The sequence below is a fragment of the Protomyctophum parallelum genome (genome assembly GCF_964188405.1).
Source record: "Protomyctophum parallelum genome assembly, chromosome: 5".
Lineage (NCBI taxonomy): Eukaryota > Metazoa > Chordata > Actinopteri > Myctophiformes > Myctophidae > Protomyctophum > Protomyctophum parallelum.
Window position 1 is genome coordinate 38,637,761 of NC_139702.1, and position 20,000 is coordinate 38,657,760.

At 44.5% G+C, this 20,000-nt stretch overlaps 1 protein-coding gene across 5 annotated transcripts in view; it reads right to left on the minus strand.

The window, feature by feature from the left end:
* The window catches only part of apbb2b (amyloid beta (A4) precursor protein-binding, family B, member 2b), a 92,188-nt gene that overhangs the window by 30,816 nt on the left and 41,372 nt on the right, over window positions 1-20,000 (minus strand). For 3 of the 5 annotated variants that reach the window (XR_014569281.1, XM_083765689.1, XM_083765690.1), the window contains exons 8-12: window positions 18,737-18,805; window positions 17,877-17,927; window positions 17,164-17,249; window positions 15,898-15,961; window positions 492-638 (exon numbers count right to left, since the gene is read on the minus strand). Coding sequence is in view for 4 of the 5 variants with exons in the window: in XM_083765689.1 (XP_083621815.1) it covers window positions 492-638; window positions 15,898-15,961; window positions 17,164-17,249; window positions 17,877-17,927; window positions 18,737-18,805 (417 nt within the window). In the remaining variant the exon portion in view is untranslated. The remainder of the gene's footprint in view (window positions 1-491; window positions 639-15,897; window positions 15,962-17,163; window positions 17,250-17,876; window positions 17,928-18,736; window positions 18,806-20,000) is intronic. The other 2 variants (XM_083765691.1, XM_083765692.1) reach the window with 2 other exon arrangements.

The window sequence follows — 20,000 nt, forward strand, 5'->3', positions numbered from 1 at the left end:
TTATTTTTTGATGATGAGTTCTCAGGTTCTCAGAGACCGCTGGTCTCACGTGGCCATACTGTTTCCTCTCCTCATTCACACAGTCTGGAGCAGCGGTTCCCAAACACTTTGTGGGTCGTGGATACATTTTTACGGGTCCCTTTATTTTTCTGTTTTTTCAAAAAACATCCCCGCCCAAAAAATATAAAGGGAAGCTCCGCACACTCAGATCTGTGCACAATCAAGACCCTGTCTGTCTGTACGTGTGTACAGCTGAAATGCACGTAACTCGAGAACCGTTCACCCCACCGACTTCAATATATTGAGAGCGACGCCCCTCTACACTGAAGTTCACTCCCACTCCTAGACCAGGAAATGTCTCACGTTCCCCCAGGCTTTCATTTTTTGAGCCGTAGCGAACGGAAATAAAAGCCTGGGTACCGAGTCTAGTACTGTACATGCATAATGGACATGGATGGCAGTCCCATGCAGCCTCTCTCTCTCTCGCTCACCTCTCCCCAGATGCCCACGGTGTCTCGGATGTCGTTCTTGCAGTAGGACAGCTGTCGGATGCAGTTGTTGACGGCCACGCTGCTCTTTCCCGGCGCCAGGTCGTCCTCGGCCATCTCCACCCAGCCCAGGGAGCGTACCGCGAAACACTGCAATGTGGGACAACATGACACTTGTTCATACATCCACACAGCTCTTCTCCACCCAGAAACACTGCAATGTGGGACAACATGACACTTGTTCATACATCCACACAGCTCTTCTCCACCCAGAAACACTGCAATGAACTTGGGACGTGACAACACTAATTCATACATCCACACATATACAAACGTTGTTTATTCTAGTTGACTTTTCAACGGGGATGAAAGGTCAACGTTTCCTGTGTGTTTCAGTAGTTACAAGACATCGCGTTCGCATAGCTAGTCGTTTTCGAAGCCCCCCTGGTGCCACCAATTAGGCAGAAACCTATTATGTGCACATTTTAAGTTATTTTTAATTTTGTAAAGTGACTTTGAGTACTTAGAAAAGTGCTATATAAAATGTATTATTATGCCCTACTTCATCACACCACCCAAAAGCATCAAAAGTAGCAGATATACAAGCTCGAAACTACTACTTTTGCATTTGTATCATGAAAAGTAACACTTCATTCAAGGCACTCCAGTGCCTTGAATGAAAGTGCCCGATAGGCAGCATGTATTTTTCATCCAAATATTTTGAAGTCGATAGTTTCTGCCACCTACAGCACTGGAGCACCTGAGACCGACGAGGCTGAAAATAACTCACCAAAAAGACAGACGCACAAATTGGACTTGGATAATAAAAAGTGAGAGAAGGAGTTACACCCCAGTGTAGGAAAGTCTTTTTGATCTCATCTACCATCCTTAGGCTTCTTCTCCGCCTTCTGCCGGCTACAACTTCATCTTCAGTTTCCAGACGAGCGTCTTTACTGACATTACTGCTGCAGATTTGCAGAGTTGCATATGCACGATAACGATGATTGATTTTTATTATATTGTCTTGCAGCAAAAGGTGGCAGCACCGGCCAGCCCATAGGAACATACAAGACACCGCACGACATACACCCGACATACACAATATTTTGAAACGCTATTTATTGCAACATATTGAACACACATTCACCAAACCAAAATAAATCGACTTGCATTTTTAATTCTGCATGTCACTAAATCAGTGCAGTGGACTACAAAAGGCTCTTATGGAACTCTGGCGCAGGCCTGCCAGGGATAACAAGAACAACAATGCAAGACGTTCCAAACACTTTAGTTCCAAAAATATAATATAATTCCTATGTCAGTGGTTCTGCACCTGCTCATTTGTCACTTGTTGTAGAGAGGCATTTGTCAGTGAAACACGATTAAGTAGCGCTTGTAGTTGGCAGTAAGAGACAGCTGCTCTTTGTTTTGAATTAGTCACTGTCGAGTTATCGTCTTGCCTGTAGCAGTGTTTATGATTCTATAACATCCCCCCCACCCCCCACGTCTCAAACCTGGCTCGCTCTCATACCTGATTTATACTTGTTTGTGTGCATGCACCAGACATCTGATATACTGTACGAGCTCACAACATGTCGTCGCATGCAGCGCGACATGTCGTGAACTTGTAGATCTGCTATTTTGGGGTGCAACACTGCCACACAACAAAGTACTAATAATATCCCAAATGTATATAGTGCTTTTCTGAGTACCCGAAGAATAAGTAAGTAAAAACAACTTTATTGAACACACAGACAAAGGAATAAAAAGATAAAAACCATACAAATACTAATCCTCCTTCAGTCCTTATATACTGGTGGGATTTGTGAGAAATGTGATTGGGGGTAAAAGTGGAGGGAGGGCAGAATCCATTTCTTGCGACCGACGGCCGTCGCGACGGACCTGTCCGTCGGGGGGTCCGCCGGTCCGTCGGGGGGTCCGTCGGTCCGTCGGGGGGTCCGTCGGTCCGTCGGGGGGTCCGTCGGTCCGTCGGGGGGTCCGTCGGTCCGTCGGGAGGTCCGTCGGTCCGTCGGGGGGTCCGTCGGTCGGTCGGTCCGTTTTTGCGTCGCGACCGTCGGTCGCAGGGTTAGGGTGGATGGATTCTGCCCTTGCTGCCCAAATGGTAACTCTGTCATTTCTCTACCGTTTTGGACGGGGGTGGTCTCTTTGGAATCGTGTGGCCCCCCTGGAGGTTTCTATGGGGGTCTCGAGGTTCGGGGACCCCTGGGGACCCCCACGGACCCCCAAATGGTAACTCTGTCATTTCTCTACCGTTTTGGAGGGGGTGGGCTCATTTGAATCGTGTCGCCCCCCTGGAGGTTTCTATGGGGGTCTCGAGGTTCGGGGACCCCTGGGGACCCCCAGGGACCCCCAAATGGTAATGTCACCTGTGGACACTAACTGTAATTGTCTCGCTGTCTCGCTGCTGCGCTGCGCCGCACAGACAGCAGCTTGTGTCAGTTGTGTGTAACATGTGCGTTCGTGCCGTGTTGCTGGTATATTATTATTATTATATTTTTTGCGCCGCCGCGTTGTCTCGCTGCTGCGCTGCACAGACAGCAGCTTGTCCTTCCCAGCCTCCCCGTCCTGGACGGCGCAGAACAGTGTTGGATCGCCGGCCGCCTATCGTTGATCGCCCGCCGTCTCCTCGAGGACCGCCGACGCAGATGGTTTACTGCTATATGCCATAGTGTTTATTATAGCTACTATTATTACACACTGTGCTATTATCCAGATTCCTGAGGTGGACATTTCAAGAGGAGCTTGTGATTATTGCTTGCCTATAGATACAGTGCCTATTTATATTGCTATTTGCTACGTTTTAATAATTGCCAGTCATACAGTATAAATTGCCACATTGTTATACCTATACATTTACGTATTTTACTTGTATAGTGTTATATTTGATATCCTGCTACATGATTTTATACTTACCTGTTTTATCTCCGAGCTTATAATAAACTTTGTTACTTTTCTATATACGACCTGCCTGCTGCCCTTATCCGTTTTTCTCAAGCAATGACAATTTCACTGGAGCGCAGCGCTATATGCACGCAGACAGCACATGATACAGGCCTACATCCCGTCCCAAACACTGAGGACAGTGAGGAGGTAAAGTAAACTTGTTTATAATGTGGCAAGAAAAATATATTCCAATTACTTTTCGGTGCGCACTCACCATGAATCCAAGCAGAGGTCCTATAGGTAAAACACCGCCGCCACAGTCCCAATGGCCCGTGCGCAAAAAGTTGATATTTAACATTGGCTATAATCTGCCAAATCTCAACCGATTGGTATAATTCCAAATGGTATACACTCAATGAAATTTATATTTTCCATTTTTCATGGGCGTATAAGTCATAGAGCCAGAGAAAGGAGAGATATGGTATAGGGAAGCACTAAGCCCTGTTAGCCATGCAGCCTATTATGTTTCATGAGCTGTGGTGGCTTCACTGATATACAACCTTTATTCAAATAGTTGCAAATGTATTAATAAAAATACTGAGCATGTATGTTTGATATAAGGCCAAACCTCATTTGAAAGAATATATTCAGAGTATACTCTTCATTAGCAAACTGTACCAAACGAAGGAAAAACCCCCGCGGGGATAACTGACGTTATAAGAAGATAACGCCCCTGCATGACACCTCCCTGGCCACCGTATAGCGCATTGACAGGTCTGTCTGTCTGTCTGTCGTAGCATGCAGATAGACAGATAGGGGGGGGGGGGGGCAGTTTGACAACAGCGGCTGACACATGTTCATTGATTATGATTAATAGGCCTACTGTATACAGCTACTGTGCTGCTGGATCGTCGATAAATGGACTATAGGCCTACTGGACTTTGACGTTAACGTTAAAACAGAGGCCAGCCAGCGGTACCGTGACCACACCGTTCGTTGTGTGTGTGTGTGTGTGTGTGTGTGTGTGTGTGTGTGTGTGTGTGTGTGTGTGTGTGTGTGTGTGTGTGTGTGTGTGCGCGCGCGAACTTCGAGACGAGTTGGTGACAGTGGTTTGTATTTTGATTTGAAATAAATAATGATGAATAGATGTCTACTGTTCATGCTTGTGTGTGTTTTTTTTAGACAATAGACCACTTAGCAATTGCTTTAACTATGAAAGAAATGAAGACGATGAAGGATATCGATGAAATGTATGTTTCACTATATATAAAATATATACCTTGACTCTCCCTCTGAATGAAATTAAAAATCGGGTCCTAATAATTAACCCTAAAAATCTATAGACCTACCCTTAGTTTTAGCTGGAACACACGCTCAGCATCGCGGGGTTAATGGTAGGCCTACTTGGTAACTATACTTAAAAGGTCTACTTTATCCCATCACAACTATAGTGATTTTGCAGCTATTTTCAATGAACAGTATGGTCTATTGTTGATTAATGTGGTCATTTCAATCTAGGCGCCGTAATGCGCAAAATGGAGTCGACCGGTGGCCACTGATGGCCTATTATTCCTATAAATTCATATCATGCCTGTTGGTGAAATATAAACATCTAAAATGGTTCAGTAATAATTAGCATAAGTTATTATTAACGAAAAACATCTAATACTATTTTAAATTGGTCTAGTAAAGTTAGTAACTAATCAGAAGTTGTTTCAAACAACTGTTTGAAAAAACTGTTTGTTTTTCGTTAATAATAATACATGCTAATTATTATTGAACGGTAAGTATGCTGGTATGTACGCTATGGTACACTATAAGCTTGTATATCTGTTTATTTTAAGAATGCGCCGCTGCATTCTGTCAGATTCTGTGTGTGTGTGTGTGTGTGTGTGTGTGTGTGTGTGTGTGTGTGTGTGTGTGTGTGTGTGTGTGTGTGTGTGTGTGTGTGTGTGTGTGTGTGTGTGTGTGTGTGTGTGTGTGTGTGTGTGTGTGTGTGTGTGTGTGTGTGTGTATGTGCACACATGTGTCACACATGATGTGTGCTATATATTTTATAGCTCTAGAGACGCAGAGACAGAGACATATTTATTTAAAATCATCCTGGCACGTAGGCCTATAGACAACGGCGTCAACTCCGCGCAAGAGCCAAAGCACCCGCTGGCAAAATAATAATAAGTTAATATATATAGGCTACTCTAAGGTGGGCACCTGTCGTTATAAACCTTCTGCACTTGCCTATAAAGCCAATGAACGGAGCTCATTTCTCTCTCTCTCTCTCTCTCTCTCTCTTTCTCTCTCTCTCTCTCTCCATCTGCCGTGCACATGCAAAGAGCGCATGCAGGTATCCAACTATCCAACATTGATAAACTGGTTCGCTTATATCCGTGCAGTATAACATCAAAGTCCAGTAGGCCTATAGTCCATTTATCGACGATCCAGCAGCACAGTAGCATATACAGTAGGCCTATTAATCATCATCAATGAACATGTGTCAGCCGCTGTTGTCAAACTGCCCCCCCCCCCCCCCCCTATCTGTCTATCTGCATGCTACGACAGACAGACAGACAGACCTGTCAATGCGCTATACGGTGGCCAGGGAGGTGTCATGCAGGGGCGTTATCTTCTTATAACGTCAGTTATCCCCGCGGGGGTTTTTCCTTCGTTTAGTACTTTATTTACAGTTTGCTAATGAAGAGTATACTCTGAATATATTCAGCAGCAGGCAGGTCGTATAGAAAAGTAACAAAGTTTATTATAAGCTCGGAGATAAAACAGGTAAGTATAAAATCATGTAGCAGGATATCAAATATAACACTATACAAGTAAAATACGTAAATGTATAGGTATAACAATGTGGCAATTTATACTGTATGACTGGCAATTATTAAAACGTAGCAAATAGCAATATAAATAGGCACTGTGTTGAGATTTGACGGGATGTATGTCCTCACTTGTGTATTGTGTGTAATTCTGTACTGCTGTTCTGTGTGATATGCAGTGTTGTGCTTGTGCCACTGTGAGGCGCCAAGGCGCAAGGTATGGGATGCATGTTTGTCTCCTATGGCGTGATCAGGTAACTCGGGTCACATGACCACTGCCTGTGTGTGGAGCGGACCGGTGTTTTTTCATTCAGTGATTGTATTGTATTGGGTCTGTCACCGTGAGAATGATGCGTGACAGGGAGCCCTTAATATAATAATAAATATGCCATGCTTGGCTAAATGGATCTAATCTTTTCTCCGAATGCAACGTGTAAGCTGCAGAACTTCTCATAACTTAACACACTGTATCCTATTCCTAGGCAAGCAATAATCACAAGCTCCTCTTGAAATGTCCACCTCAGGAATCTGGATAATAGCACAGTGTTTGTTCCCACCCAATCTCCTAAGCAGCCCAAAGATTGATTAGTGCACATATATTATCGATTATCGTATACACATTAGTACACACGACCACAAAAGATGCCACGGCAAATCAAGTGCACACCAACGATCACTGCAATAAGCCTATATCAAAATAGGATAACACTTCTATCGACAATCACAGCAGTAAAATACAAACATGCGTGTTCACCAATATAGGGGCGCTAAGAGACAGGTGAAGCCAACCCTGAGAATATTCCACCCCTGTAAGCAGCCCTCTGAAGCCTGAATGACCGCTGTACCCAATGTACTGTACACTACAATAATACGTGCCACACCGTTAAGTTAGCAAATGCCCAATAATAATAGTAGCTATAATAAACACTATGGCATATAGCAGTAAACCATCTGCGTCGGCGGTCCTCGAGGAGACGGCGGGCGATCAACGATAGGCGGCCGGCGATCCAACGCTGTTCTGCGCCGTCCAGGACGGGGAGGCTGGGAAGGAGGATATGATATATAATAATAATAATAATATCTATACCAGCAACACGAACGCACATGTTACACACAAGCTGCTGTCTGTGCAGCGCAGCAGCGAGACAACGCGGCGGCGCAAAAAATATAATAATAATAATATACCAGCAACACGGCACGAACGCACATGTTACACACAACTGACACAAGCTGCTGTCTGTGCGGCGCAGCGCAGCAGCGAGACAGCGAGACAATTACAGTTAGTGTCCACAGGTGACATTACCATTTGGGGGTCCCTGGGGGTCCCCAGGGGTCCCCGAACCTCGAGACCCCCATAGAAACCTCCAGGGGGGCGACACGATTCAAATGAGCCCACCCCCTCCAAAACGGTAGAGAAATGACAGAGTTACCATTTGGGGGTCCGTGGGGGTCCCCAGGGGTCCCCGAACCTCGAGACCCCATAGAAACCTCCAGGGGGGCCACACGATTCCAAAGAGACCACCCCCGTCCAAAACGGTAGAGAAATGACAGAGTTACCATTTGGGCAGCAAGGGCAGAATCCATCCACCCTAACCCTGCGACCGACGGTCGCGACGCAAAAACGGACCGACCGACCGACGGACCCCCCGACGGACCAACGGACCCCCCGACGGACCGACGGACCCCCCGACGGACCGACGGACCCCCCGACGGACCGACGGACCCCCCGACGGACCGGCGGACCCCCCGACGGACCGGCGGACCCCCCGACGGACAGGTCCGTCGCGACGGCCGTCGGTCGCAAGAAAATGGATTCTGCCCTTGCTGTAAAAGTGGGGAACCAGGGTGCTGAATCAGAAAAGAAGTTGGTTCCCAAAAATATATATATATGTTTTTAACCTTTTGCATAACAAAATACCTGCACAAAGCAAGCAAAAATGACAAATAAAAATTGTACATATCCATGTTCTGAGGGTCAGACAATGTGTGGAAGGTATTTGTAATGTAATTACATATATAATTAATTATATTCCTAAATATGCAAATTAGAGGCCACCATTACAAAAAATGGTTTAGTACTCAAAGGGGTCCACATGCACCCCCCTTATTTTATTTTATTTTCTACTTATTTTTGGCATCCTTAGGACATATAATATACAGATTTAGATGATGCCATGTAAAAGTCATGGGCAAAGTAATGAAAATTACTTTGCCCACCCGCAGTGCTCCGATGAGGGTTTCAATTCTTTGTAACCTTCTTCGTCACCATGAGCCTTGATAAGGGTTCTGTTTCCTTCCAACAGAACATTCTGCGTCCTGCGACTCACTAAATTGATAAAGGATGCAATCATGTCACTCTCTGGGGGTCCTGGGATGCAAAACTGCACTCAGTAGTAAGTACTTTACTCTAACGTTATTGAAGTAGGGCTCATAAAAGAATGTCCCTGGGACCCTTCTAAAAGACCACGACCGACTACGTCAGTCGCTATTCTGGATCTCGCCCTCGCTGGTCCTGGGACCCATTACATTGAAAACCTATTTACATCACATGATGGTAATCCCCCGGTTAGTCAAGAGCACCAGACAGTACAGTACAGTACAGTACAGTACAGTACAGTACAGTACAGTACAGTACAGTACAGTACAGTACAGTACAGTACAGTACAGTACAGTACAGTACAGTAGTTATTAGGCCATTAACGACTTGAGATTTTTCCCAGTCGACTTGTCGGACAGTAAAGTTGAAGTCGTATCGATTTATCGTTTCTGGCGGCGGGGGGGGGGGGGGGGGGGGGGGGGGGGGGGGGGGGGCGGACGCGGACGTGGACGCGCGGGGGGGGGGGGGATTTAACAGGGGCGGGTGGAGCTGCCGCGCGCTCAAATACGGAGCATGTCAAACAAAGCACTGTCTGCGCATTCAGTGGCCTCTCCAATATGACACAGTCACAGTGCATGTATCTTCTATATCAGAGGTTCCCAAACACCGGTGCCGGTCCGCGGGACACGTGGCACTGGTACGCAAGAGGGGAATTCTAAGTTTTGCGTCGTTTAAAAATGTCCAATCTTTGGTATCTTTAGCAGCAGCAGCTGTAGGCTATTTTGTGACGATCGCGTTATTGAAACCAAACGCTACACGCGGTTCCGGTACAGGATTATTATTTCATGTGAATCATGTCAAAATGAAAAGATGATGTTATCCAGGTAAAGTAGTGGTATTGGCACACAGCGCAACAGCAGCACCGAGAACACAATAAGAGATATAACATTATTATTCTCCTCCTCCTCCTCCACAACTCGATAACGTTCTCATTTTAGTTTGTTACTCATTTTCTGAGCCATGCAAATAAACCTGCACTGACCGGAGACGGAGAGGTTCATGTGCCCTGCGCGTAAAGCTTAGCCAGAAACAGACAGTCATTGCGTCAACATGAATGTAGCCTCGGGAACACAGACGTTATATTTCCAGCACGGAGGTGAGGGGGATATCGTTTGGGGGTAACGTTTGCGTGCTTCTATCTGTTACTTCTCTGACACAGCGCAGTTCAAACAGACTTCAGCCAGTCTCAATAGTGGGACACCGCGCGCTGAGAGCCACATAGCCTACACAGCTGCATTTGGTTTTTAATTAAGGGCGCGTTCTGAATGCAGTGAAAAAAGGGGAGAAAAAAAAAAAAAAAGCTCAACTTTCGACTCGCTTCTGCAGTCGACTCGTGATAATGTATCGATAAATCGATAAATCGATTTTTTGATGAATGCCCTAGTAGTTATGTGGCTGTAACTCATTCTGGGGGAAATCCCCATGATAGTCTGGAATGTCACACCATTGACTTTGATGTGTTTGGGGCCACCAGGGGCCTAATTTATACCATGATTGCCCATGATTTGTACACAGTATCATCTAAATCTGTATTTTACATGTCCTAAGGATGGCAAAAATAGAGGGGGTGCATGGTGACCCCTTTGAGTACTAAACCGTTTTCTGTAATGGTGGCCTCTAATTTGCATATTTAGGAGCTTACCACTAATTACAGGAATTGTACATCAGATCATATACATTTCTATATTAGATCTGCTAGGGATGCCAAATATACAGATACGTAGAAAAGAAAAAGATGATAAGGGGAGTGTGGACACCTTTGAAAACGATTTCTGTAATGGTGGCCACTAATTTGCATATTTAGGAATAGGCTTAGCACAAATTGCATAAAACAATGCTGTAATCATATCGTCTAACCCTCAGAACATAGCTATAGACACTTTATTTGGCAGTTTTGCTTGCCTTGTTTCAGAGTTATTGGCAGCCATTTTGCTATGCAAATTAGAAGTTCAAAAACTCAAATTTTCAGCAGCCTTGAATTATGTAAAATGGTCTGGTTCCCCACTTTTACCCCAAAATACCTCTAACATCCTTATAGAAGGCCTTTTTCCTGAATTTCCACCCGACTATTACACCAATATTTCTCCACAGTCAGGGCCTTGACAGTCTGCATCAATAATTCATTATTTTGAACACACCTGCACTCTACAGACTGATGAGATACACAGAGAATGAATCAGGCCAGACAGAAACGGATGGAACTACCAAGAGGAAAAAGGAGAGCGAGACACAGAGTGAGTGAGAGAGAGCTCATTAAACTTTCAGTCAAACTGCTGCGGGGCAGCCCTGTTCCAAAAGAGGTAATGCCCACGACACACTGAGTGCAGTTCAGCATCTCACTCAACTTCATATTATCTAAACAAAAGTAGGCTATAGATTACCAACCAGTGTGACATAATTAAAACAAATGAAATGTTAAGACGGATATGCATACCCACCACACACGCACACACACACACACACACACCACGCCATAAGAGTAAGACAGAATTACGACATTGACGGAGCACTCATGCAGCCTGAACTGGGACAAGCTGGAGTTTGAAATAAATTGTTTTCAACAAAGGCGGCGCAAAGAAGAGCAATTTTAGGCATGTGTGCACCATGCCAACTGTTTTAAAGTATTGTCCAGTAACGACTAAAGTCTCTGTAATGTTTATGTTGTAATATTTCTAAAAAACTATGTAAAACAAGATCATTAAAGCTGGGCTGTTGCCTGAGTCCAATAAATTTCTGCTTACTTCCGGTCCAGGACTTGTCACTGTTTGCTATGCTCTTCGCCAATAGAAGTCAATTCTATCTATATGTAGAAGAGCCGCCATTGGACTGGCCCCATGAACTGAACAGAGTTGTCGTAACTCTGTCCTACTCTATGGCTCTGCACTACTGCAGGCTGGGCTACAGACTGGAACATGATGTAACTCTGTCTTACTCTATGGCTCTGCACTACTGCAGGCTGGGCTACAGACTGGAACATGATGTAACTCTGTCTTACTCTATGGCTCTGCACTACTGCAGGCTGGGCTACAGACTGGAACATGATGTAACTCTGTCTTACTCTATGGCTCTGCACTACTGCAGGCTGGGCTACAGACTGGAACATGATGTAACTCTGTCTTACTCTATGGCTCTGCACTACTGCAGGCTGGGCTACAGACTGGAACATGATGATAAATTATAAAGGAATGTTACTCGCTGCTGATTTGAAGGTGATTGAGGGTGATGTGCCAAGAGAGAGAGAGAGACACACACACACACACACACACACACACACACACACACACACACACACACACACACACACACACACACACACACACACACACACACACACACACACACACACACACACACACACACACACACACACACACACACACACACACACACACACACACACACACACACACACAGAGAGAGAGAGAGAGAGAGAGAGACACACACACAGAGAGAGAGAGAGAGAGAGAGAGAGAGAACACTTGCACAGGCATGCATGCAAACAACATGGCACCTTTCACTTTTGCCAAGCGCCTGCAGGAGGGTGCATGGCAAACCCAAGCCAGTAGGTGGTAGCAGTTACGCAACAAACCGAATACACCCTACCTACCCTAAGACGCTAGAATGAGCAGGCTCAATAGATTGGCCAATCAATCTGCAATAGCACATTTCTGTCTGCATGGAGAATGACATGTGGGTCTGCATGGAGAATGACATGTGGGTCTGCATGGAGAATGACATGTGGGTCTGCATGGAGAATGACATGTGGGTCTGCATGGAGAATGACATGTGGGTCTGCATGGAGAATGACATGTGGGTCTGCATAGAGAATGACATGTGGGTCTGCATAGAGAATGACATGTGGGTCTGCATGGAGAATGACATGTGGGTCTGCATGGAGAATGACATGTGGGTCTGCATAGAGAATGACATGTGGGTCTGCATGGAGAATGACATGTGGGTCTGCATGGAGAATGACATGTGGGTCTGCATGGAGAATGACATGTGGGTCTGCATGGAGAATGACATGTGGGTCTGCATGGAGAATGACATGTGGGTCTGCATGGAGAATGACATGTGGGTCTGCATGGAGAATGACATGTGGGTCTGCATGGAGAATGACATGTGGGTCTGCATGGAGAATGACATGTGGGTCTGCATGGAGAATGACATGTGGGTCTGCATGGAGAATGACATGTGGGTCTGCATGGAGAATGACATGTGGGTCTGCATGGAGAATGACATGTGGGTCTTGCATAACACTGAATGAGCCCCTCGAGTAAATCTGACCGAACTACCGAACGATCATTTGTGGAAAAAGTACTCAAATGTTTTACTTAAGTAAAAGTATCAATATCGCAATGTTACATGTAGGATGTAGGAATATGCATATTTTAAAGCGAAGATTTTTAACTAAAACCTTTGCTTCTGGGCAGTCCCTGGAACAAATGCATATCATTTTGGGGGAGAATACTGCAATATAGAAGTAAAAGTCTGGAATTTAAAAAATTACAAAAGTATTGGCATAAAAATGTACTTAATGTACCAAAAGAAAGAGTACTCATTGTGCAGAATGTCTCATTTCAAGTTTTCAAATGTATAAAAATATTTTGGAAATAGCAGATCTACAAGCTCACAATGCATCGCCACGTATTGTGAGCTTGTAGATCAGCTATTTTCAAATGGCTGAAATGTATATGTACATGAAGTGGTTAATGTATGTTTTGTAATAATAATCAAAATCTACAAAGTAACTGGAGAAACAATGGTTTACACAGCCCTTGCTTAGAACAGAACCTGTGTGTGTGTGTGTGTGTGTGTGTGTGTGTGTGTGTGTGTGTGTGTGTGTGTGTGTGTGTGTGCATGTGTGTGTGTGTGTGTGTGTGTGTGTGTGTGTGTGTGTGTGTGTGTGTGTGTGTGTGTGTGTGTGTGTGCGTGCCCCCGCCCTGGTAGAAGCTCTGCATTTGTGTCTGCTAACTGTCAGTGTCACGGTTGCTAAGGATAGTACAGTGCATCTCTGCCAGGAAACACACACACACACACACCCAGAAAAAGAAATGAAGCCACCAAGATGGTATGCTATCTTCATGACGTTTGTTGGACTTTAGACTATGGCTACATTTCATCTATTCAACCATCCAATGCGAATGCTGCACAAAATGATACACACACAGAACGGCGTGGAATGAAGTTTAACCTCACCACCATCTGGTGTGGTTTTTCCACTTGACAGAATGACAGAGACAGAATGCATACCAACTGCTAGATTGTTGATTTCTTGATTCCTTCATTTACATTAAGTGTAAACCTCACAGGAATACGCTATCTGCTGGGAATGAGAACCTTCCTTGCTGCCAGTGGGTCCCAATGTGACACGACTATCATGTTGTAAATTAACTGGTTTAAAAAAAAAGAATACATTTCAAGAAGTTCCACTTTACGGAAATCCAGAAAATAATGTATGGCATGAAACCGCAGTTCTCAGTCTGGCCACACGGGGGCATCGCCGCATGTCTTCCAGAAAAGTACACAGACTCCCACAATGTTCAACAAAAGAACCAGCAGTACACAAACAGACAGAGGATATAAACGGACAAAAAATGTGATGGGGGGGAAGAGGACCATGATAGGAATGATAATTATACTTAACAACGTTTGACAGTCGGTTTAGAGAATAGATAAGAACAACCGTGGAGAACTGAGCATTATTCTGGAAGAAAAACCATGAGCTTTGGCTGGGAAAGAAATAACAGGATCTCGTTTCAAAAGCCAAATTCCAATACCCCAAATCTCGGCTACTCGCTCACTCACACTCGCTCACTCCAGCACGGCCGTGTTACGAAATCATCATCTTGTGGACTTACATGGAGGACTTTAAAAGTTTAAATATGTGAAATACCTCTAGGTTGAACTCTACTAATAAACAAACTGCAATGATTTATGTTCGGACACGTTAATGTGATGTCTACACCAGTGGTTCCCAAAGTGGGATCCGGGGACCCCCAGGGGTCCTTGAGGGAGTTCCAGGGGGTCCCCAGCTAAATGATAGTTTGGAACCAAATGGACCCTTATGAGACTGTAACTGAAAATGTACACTTAACTTAACATTGATTTTACACTATAAATTGGTTCCAGAGAACCTGTACACTAATATGCATGTCAAACTGGGGGTCCTTGAAATTAAACGTGTTGAGAATCACTGGTCCCTCTTTTCAAATGAGTGTCATTTTGGGGGTCCTTGTTGGGAAGTTTGGGAACCACTGGTCTACAAGATTGGAAAGCTGACGGAAAAATAATTTATTTTATTTGACATGCATTTAGTGACCTTCGTCAGTGCTATATGATAACTATAGTGCTATTTTGAGATTTGGGGTATTGTAATTTGGCTAAAGGGTACGTCCAGAGCCACTTGCTCTGCCTTTGCTCTCAGAGCAGTAAACAACAGCATCGGTTTGGCCTTTGGGGTCACTATGAATAAAATAAGTGCGACGTATGAAGATTACGACAGTAATGTGGCTCACATCATGGACAGGTCTGTGCTGAATAGGCTCTAGTCTACAGTATGCACACACGTCCTTCTGGAAAGAACTTGCATGGGCCGCTTCCCTACTTCCTTCACAGGTGTTACCGATGATACCAATTAAGGCTCTGTTCCATTTAGTGTACAGTGGTTCTCAAGCTTTTTGATTTCAAGGACCCCCATAACTCTCCGAGTAACACACACCCGTACGGCGCCATTTGGAACCCACTCAAGGACACTTTGAGACCCACTGGTGTAGATTATTATTTGTATATATTGTATACATTTGAAAACAAACTGGACTGGACTAGTGGTCCAGGCGCATGCCACATATAGGCTTTGGCCTGACAGCGCGTCGTGTGTTCATAACGACCGTGTCTCTCCCCTTCTCTCTCTCCCTCTTGCCTGTCCATCTTCACTTGATACTATCAATAAAGGCAGAAAAGCCACACAAAAATACATATTTTTTTAAACAAACAAACAAATCTAAGAAATTACTTAAATAATAATTAGGAAGCAGTGAAAATAGCCGATCTACAAGCTCGCAACGTGGCACGAAGTGACATGTTGTGCGCTTGTAGATCTGCTATTTTCACTAGTTTGGGTCCTGGGCAAAACGTCTCATCTCTTTTGGGTCTTGAGCTAAAAAGTTGGGGAACCTGGTGTAAAGTTAACTGTGAAAATTATTGTGCTTAGGTACAATTTTGAGTAATTTCTTTTTACTTTACAGAGGACAATTTCCCATTTTAAAAACTCCTACGCCACTACAATTATTTGAGACTTGCTTACCTTGGTCTCTGAATCCCTGTTGTTGACATTGTTGGAGTCGTCGTCCTCCATCGGCTGGGGGTTTCTGGTGGGAACAGGGGGAGGGGGAACAGATTTTAGCCCACAGGGTAGAGAGCTGGCGGAGGAGTCTAATTACTGCTTGTGTTAACTACTGTAATAGCATCCTGTCATCAGCCGCATGTGTGTTTCAACACAAAGACTGGAGGCAACTGAGAAAACATTCACACACTTCCTGATTTTATGAGTTCACTTCCTGCTCTGTTTGATCTTATTTATTGTGTCTCATACTTATCTATTTCAGTGGTTTTCAACCATTTTCACATCAAGGCCCATTATTTGTTTTCGTCATTCGAGTCACCACGATGTCCACGAACCAACATTTGATGAGATTTTAGCCTCTAATACCCAAAACTAAAGAATTTTGTTGTCATGCTGTATTGATGTTGGTACCGAAAGAGATCAAAGTAACAGTTGTTTTACATTCTAATTGTGTGTAGACTTATTGTAAATTAAGTAATGCAGATGTTTAATAATTACTTCACTCTTGAGAGCCAAAAAAATCATTTTACACTCTCAAATGTTCAAGATCTAACAAAGCTCCTTTTGGTTACCAACTCTCCATCATTTAGCTGAGGACCACGGGTTGAAAACCACTGATCTATTTACATACGTGTGTATATACGCGCACGCGCACGCACGCACACACACACACACACACACACACACACACACACACACACACACACACACACAGGTTCTGTTCCAAGCAAGGGCTAAAGCACTTGCTTTAGCAGTAATAAAGGCTATGTTGCGCTGACAACGCATTGCTTCACAGCACGTTGATCAGCATGTTCAGGTGTCAGCGGCCAGCATCGGTCCGGGTTATTGCATGGCTCTCTCTCTCTCTAGCCTGGAAACCAGACAAATCTGCCACAGGGGGACTAAAAGAAAAGATTGGTCTGGCACTCCTCAGTTTGAATTACATTTTGCTCACCCCAGAGTTGTGGGTGACCAATCAGAGATGTTATTTTTATTTTTTACGTTGGAATCTGTTTGTAACCGCCCCTTGGAAATAAATCTTCCACACCGAACACCCAGACTAATATCTACGCAGTGATATTAGTCTGGCCATGCCAGGCTACTCTCACCCTCCCTCCCTCCCCCTCACACCCAGGATGGAAGGATAGAACACAGACGTGGTTATTTGAATAACAGGGGAAAAGTGAAGCAACAAAAGGACAGTGGTGCGTGCGTGCGTCGTCTCACCGTAGCTTGAGCGACGCATAGCGAAGCGTGGCTCCTTCGAACTCCTTCAGGCTAGGATCAGGGTTCACTGTGGCGGCCTGCAGATCCTGACACACACAAACACACCCACACACACACACACACACACCCACACACACACACACACACACACACACAGAGAGGACCTCTTCAGAGAGCATCCACTGACCACAATAAATCCCTCACAGCAAAACACCTGGCAAACGCTTCAGCTTGAAATGACACCGAGCCAGAACACTCTCCCACAATCACAGCAGAAACCAAATATTATGCTACTGTAAGCATGCGTCCGAATACAGGCCAGTGTCCTTGATGAAAGGAGCCAATATGTCGCTGGGTTACATGGGATGGGGCATGCTACATCAAGGAGAGAAAAACATTTCAGAAACATGGAGCCACATGCACACACACACGCACACATGCACACACACACGCACGCACACACACGCACGCACGCACTTAAAGATAGAACTGAAACTATCCATGCCAGCACTGATGGACACATTTGACTAAATGAATCTCTTGCTGCAGTTAAATACAATCATACCAGTGACTAGATGGTGCAGGTGCTGTGAAAGTATCAGCCACACATGCTTTTGCTCAGGCAGTGATTTTATAACCCAGATGCACGCAAACGGACTGGCTAAAGTTACATCATGGACAGATAAGATTGACATTAGGCAGGTTATACTTGCCTTCCAAACCTCACTATCAATCTTTCCGCCAAAATCACTCCACACCTGTTTCTTAACACATCATTAAAACACACACACGCATGTGCACACAATTGCGCGCACACACACACACACACACACACACACACACACACACACACACACACACACACACACACACACACACACACACACACACACACACACACACACACACACACACACACACACACACACACACACACACACGCAGACACACAGGCGCGCACACACACACACACACGCACACAGGCACACACACACACACACACACACACACACACACACACACACACAGTGAGGAGTCAAGGTTTGGGTGTCAAGGTGCAATGGGAGGAAGGGAGGGAGGGAGGGAAGGAGAGAGAGAGAGAGGGGAAGGACAAGGCTGTTAGCTTACTCCCTCCTACTGTTGCCTGTTTCAATAAGAAGCAGTCCAGTGAAAACATTGCTCAACTGAATACAATATCTTACAGTCTAGATGAGTTTAAAAATGTCAAAATGTTTTCTAAACTGCAGTTTGCTCTTATTGAAGGTCAGCCAGGCCACTGAGAATCATCTGCTGATTCTGGATTAGTAGAAGAGGAATAGCATTTACATAATATATATATATATATAACCAGAAAACACTCACATACATATAGACACACACATACGGTTGCTACACTACACGAAATATGCACATACGCAGGTATACAACATGTCCATAGTATACCACACACAGCACACCCACACAAACTGTTACAGTAAGTCTAAATGCAGTGACGGGAGACATAGAAGGATAAAGGACTACTGGAGGAGATTGGAGAGAGGAAGGGGGTTTGCAGACATTCTCACTGTGTTACCTTGTCTTCATCTTGGTGCTGAGAACGGTACTCTTGGTCGGACAGGCCCAGCAGAGAGGACGAGCGAGGCTACAGACGGACAGAGAGAGAGAGAGAAGATAAGGTAAGGATTGGTGTAGTGGTTCAGAGAGAGCCCAGCTGTAAAGGCTAAGAGTCCTTTGATTCTGACCTGAGGCAATTTGCTGCATGTGATCCCCCCCCCCCCCCTCTCTCTCTGTCTCTCCCTTCCTGTCTCTCTACTGTAACTGTCAAATAAAGCTGAAAATGCCAAAAATAAATAACTAAGGCTTAATTGATTTGGTTTTTTTAATCAATTTGACAAAGGTTTCAACCGATATGGAAATATTTGGCCGATCTATATACTGTATGGTTATTTCGTTTTTTGTTGTTTTTATTTCCACCTTTTGTGCCAGGGAAACAAATACATGATAAAACTGATATGTACCATTTTAGGGAAAATAAATAAACATTTGAATTTAATAATTAATAAAAAAACAATGATGTTCAGAATCTACAGCTTGGTAGGCTGCAGATAACCAACACACCAACGCAAAATGTATGCTTATCAACAACAGATCAGCTACTGCCATCGGTTAATGTTTTTATTATTGACCGATAACGGCAAATATTGTCCGATACCGATATGTGGCCGATACATCGGTACATCCCTAGTCCCTAGTAAAACATTTGAGTACTTTTTTCCACCACAGCTTGCAGCAGGTCAGTTCCTCGCCTCACCGTGGCGGTGTGTCTGACTCTGCAGTCCATCTGTCAATGTCAAGTCCATTCTCTCCAGGATCAATGTTTTATCTCCACCGCCCCGGCTCTCTATCAATCTCCTTTCATCTCTCCGTTTCTCTCCGTCATTCTGCTTGACTGACTGATTAGCTGATTGACTTGCGTCTGTGCTTCTCATCTCTCTGAAACAATACGAGTATTGACTGTCCTCACCACCACTCTCTTTCTCACAACTCCTCCCCTCATACTTCCCTCTTTCCGCACTGATGTCAATCCTGACTTCCATACTTCCTGCATGCTCTGTGACACATTGGAATAAGTAGGATAAAACAATGTATGCTAAAAGACAGATACACAACTCTATAAGCAATGTATGTTGTAGGAGTGCTGTGCAGAGCGATGCTTTACACAGGACCATGCAAGTGTTCTACCTAAAAGAATATATCAGACAAACAGAAGTAGAAATCTACTGATTATTTTCTGTTTCCAATTCACTCTTCATTAAATAATTTACATTGTGTAACGG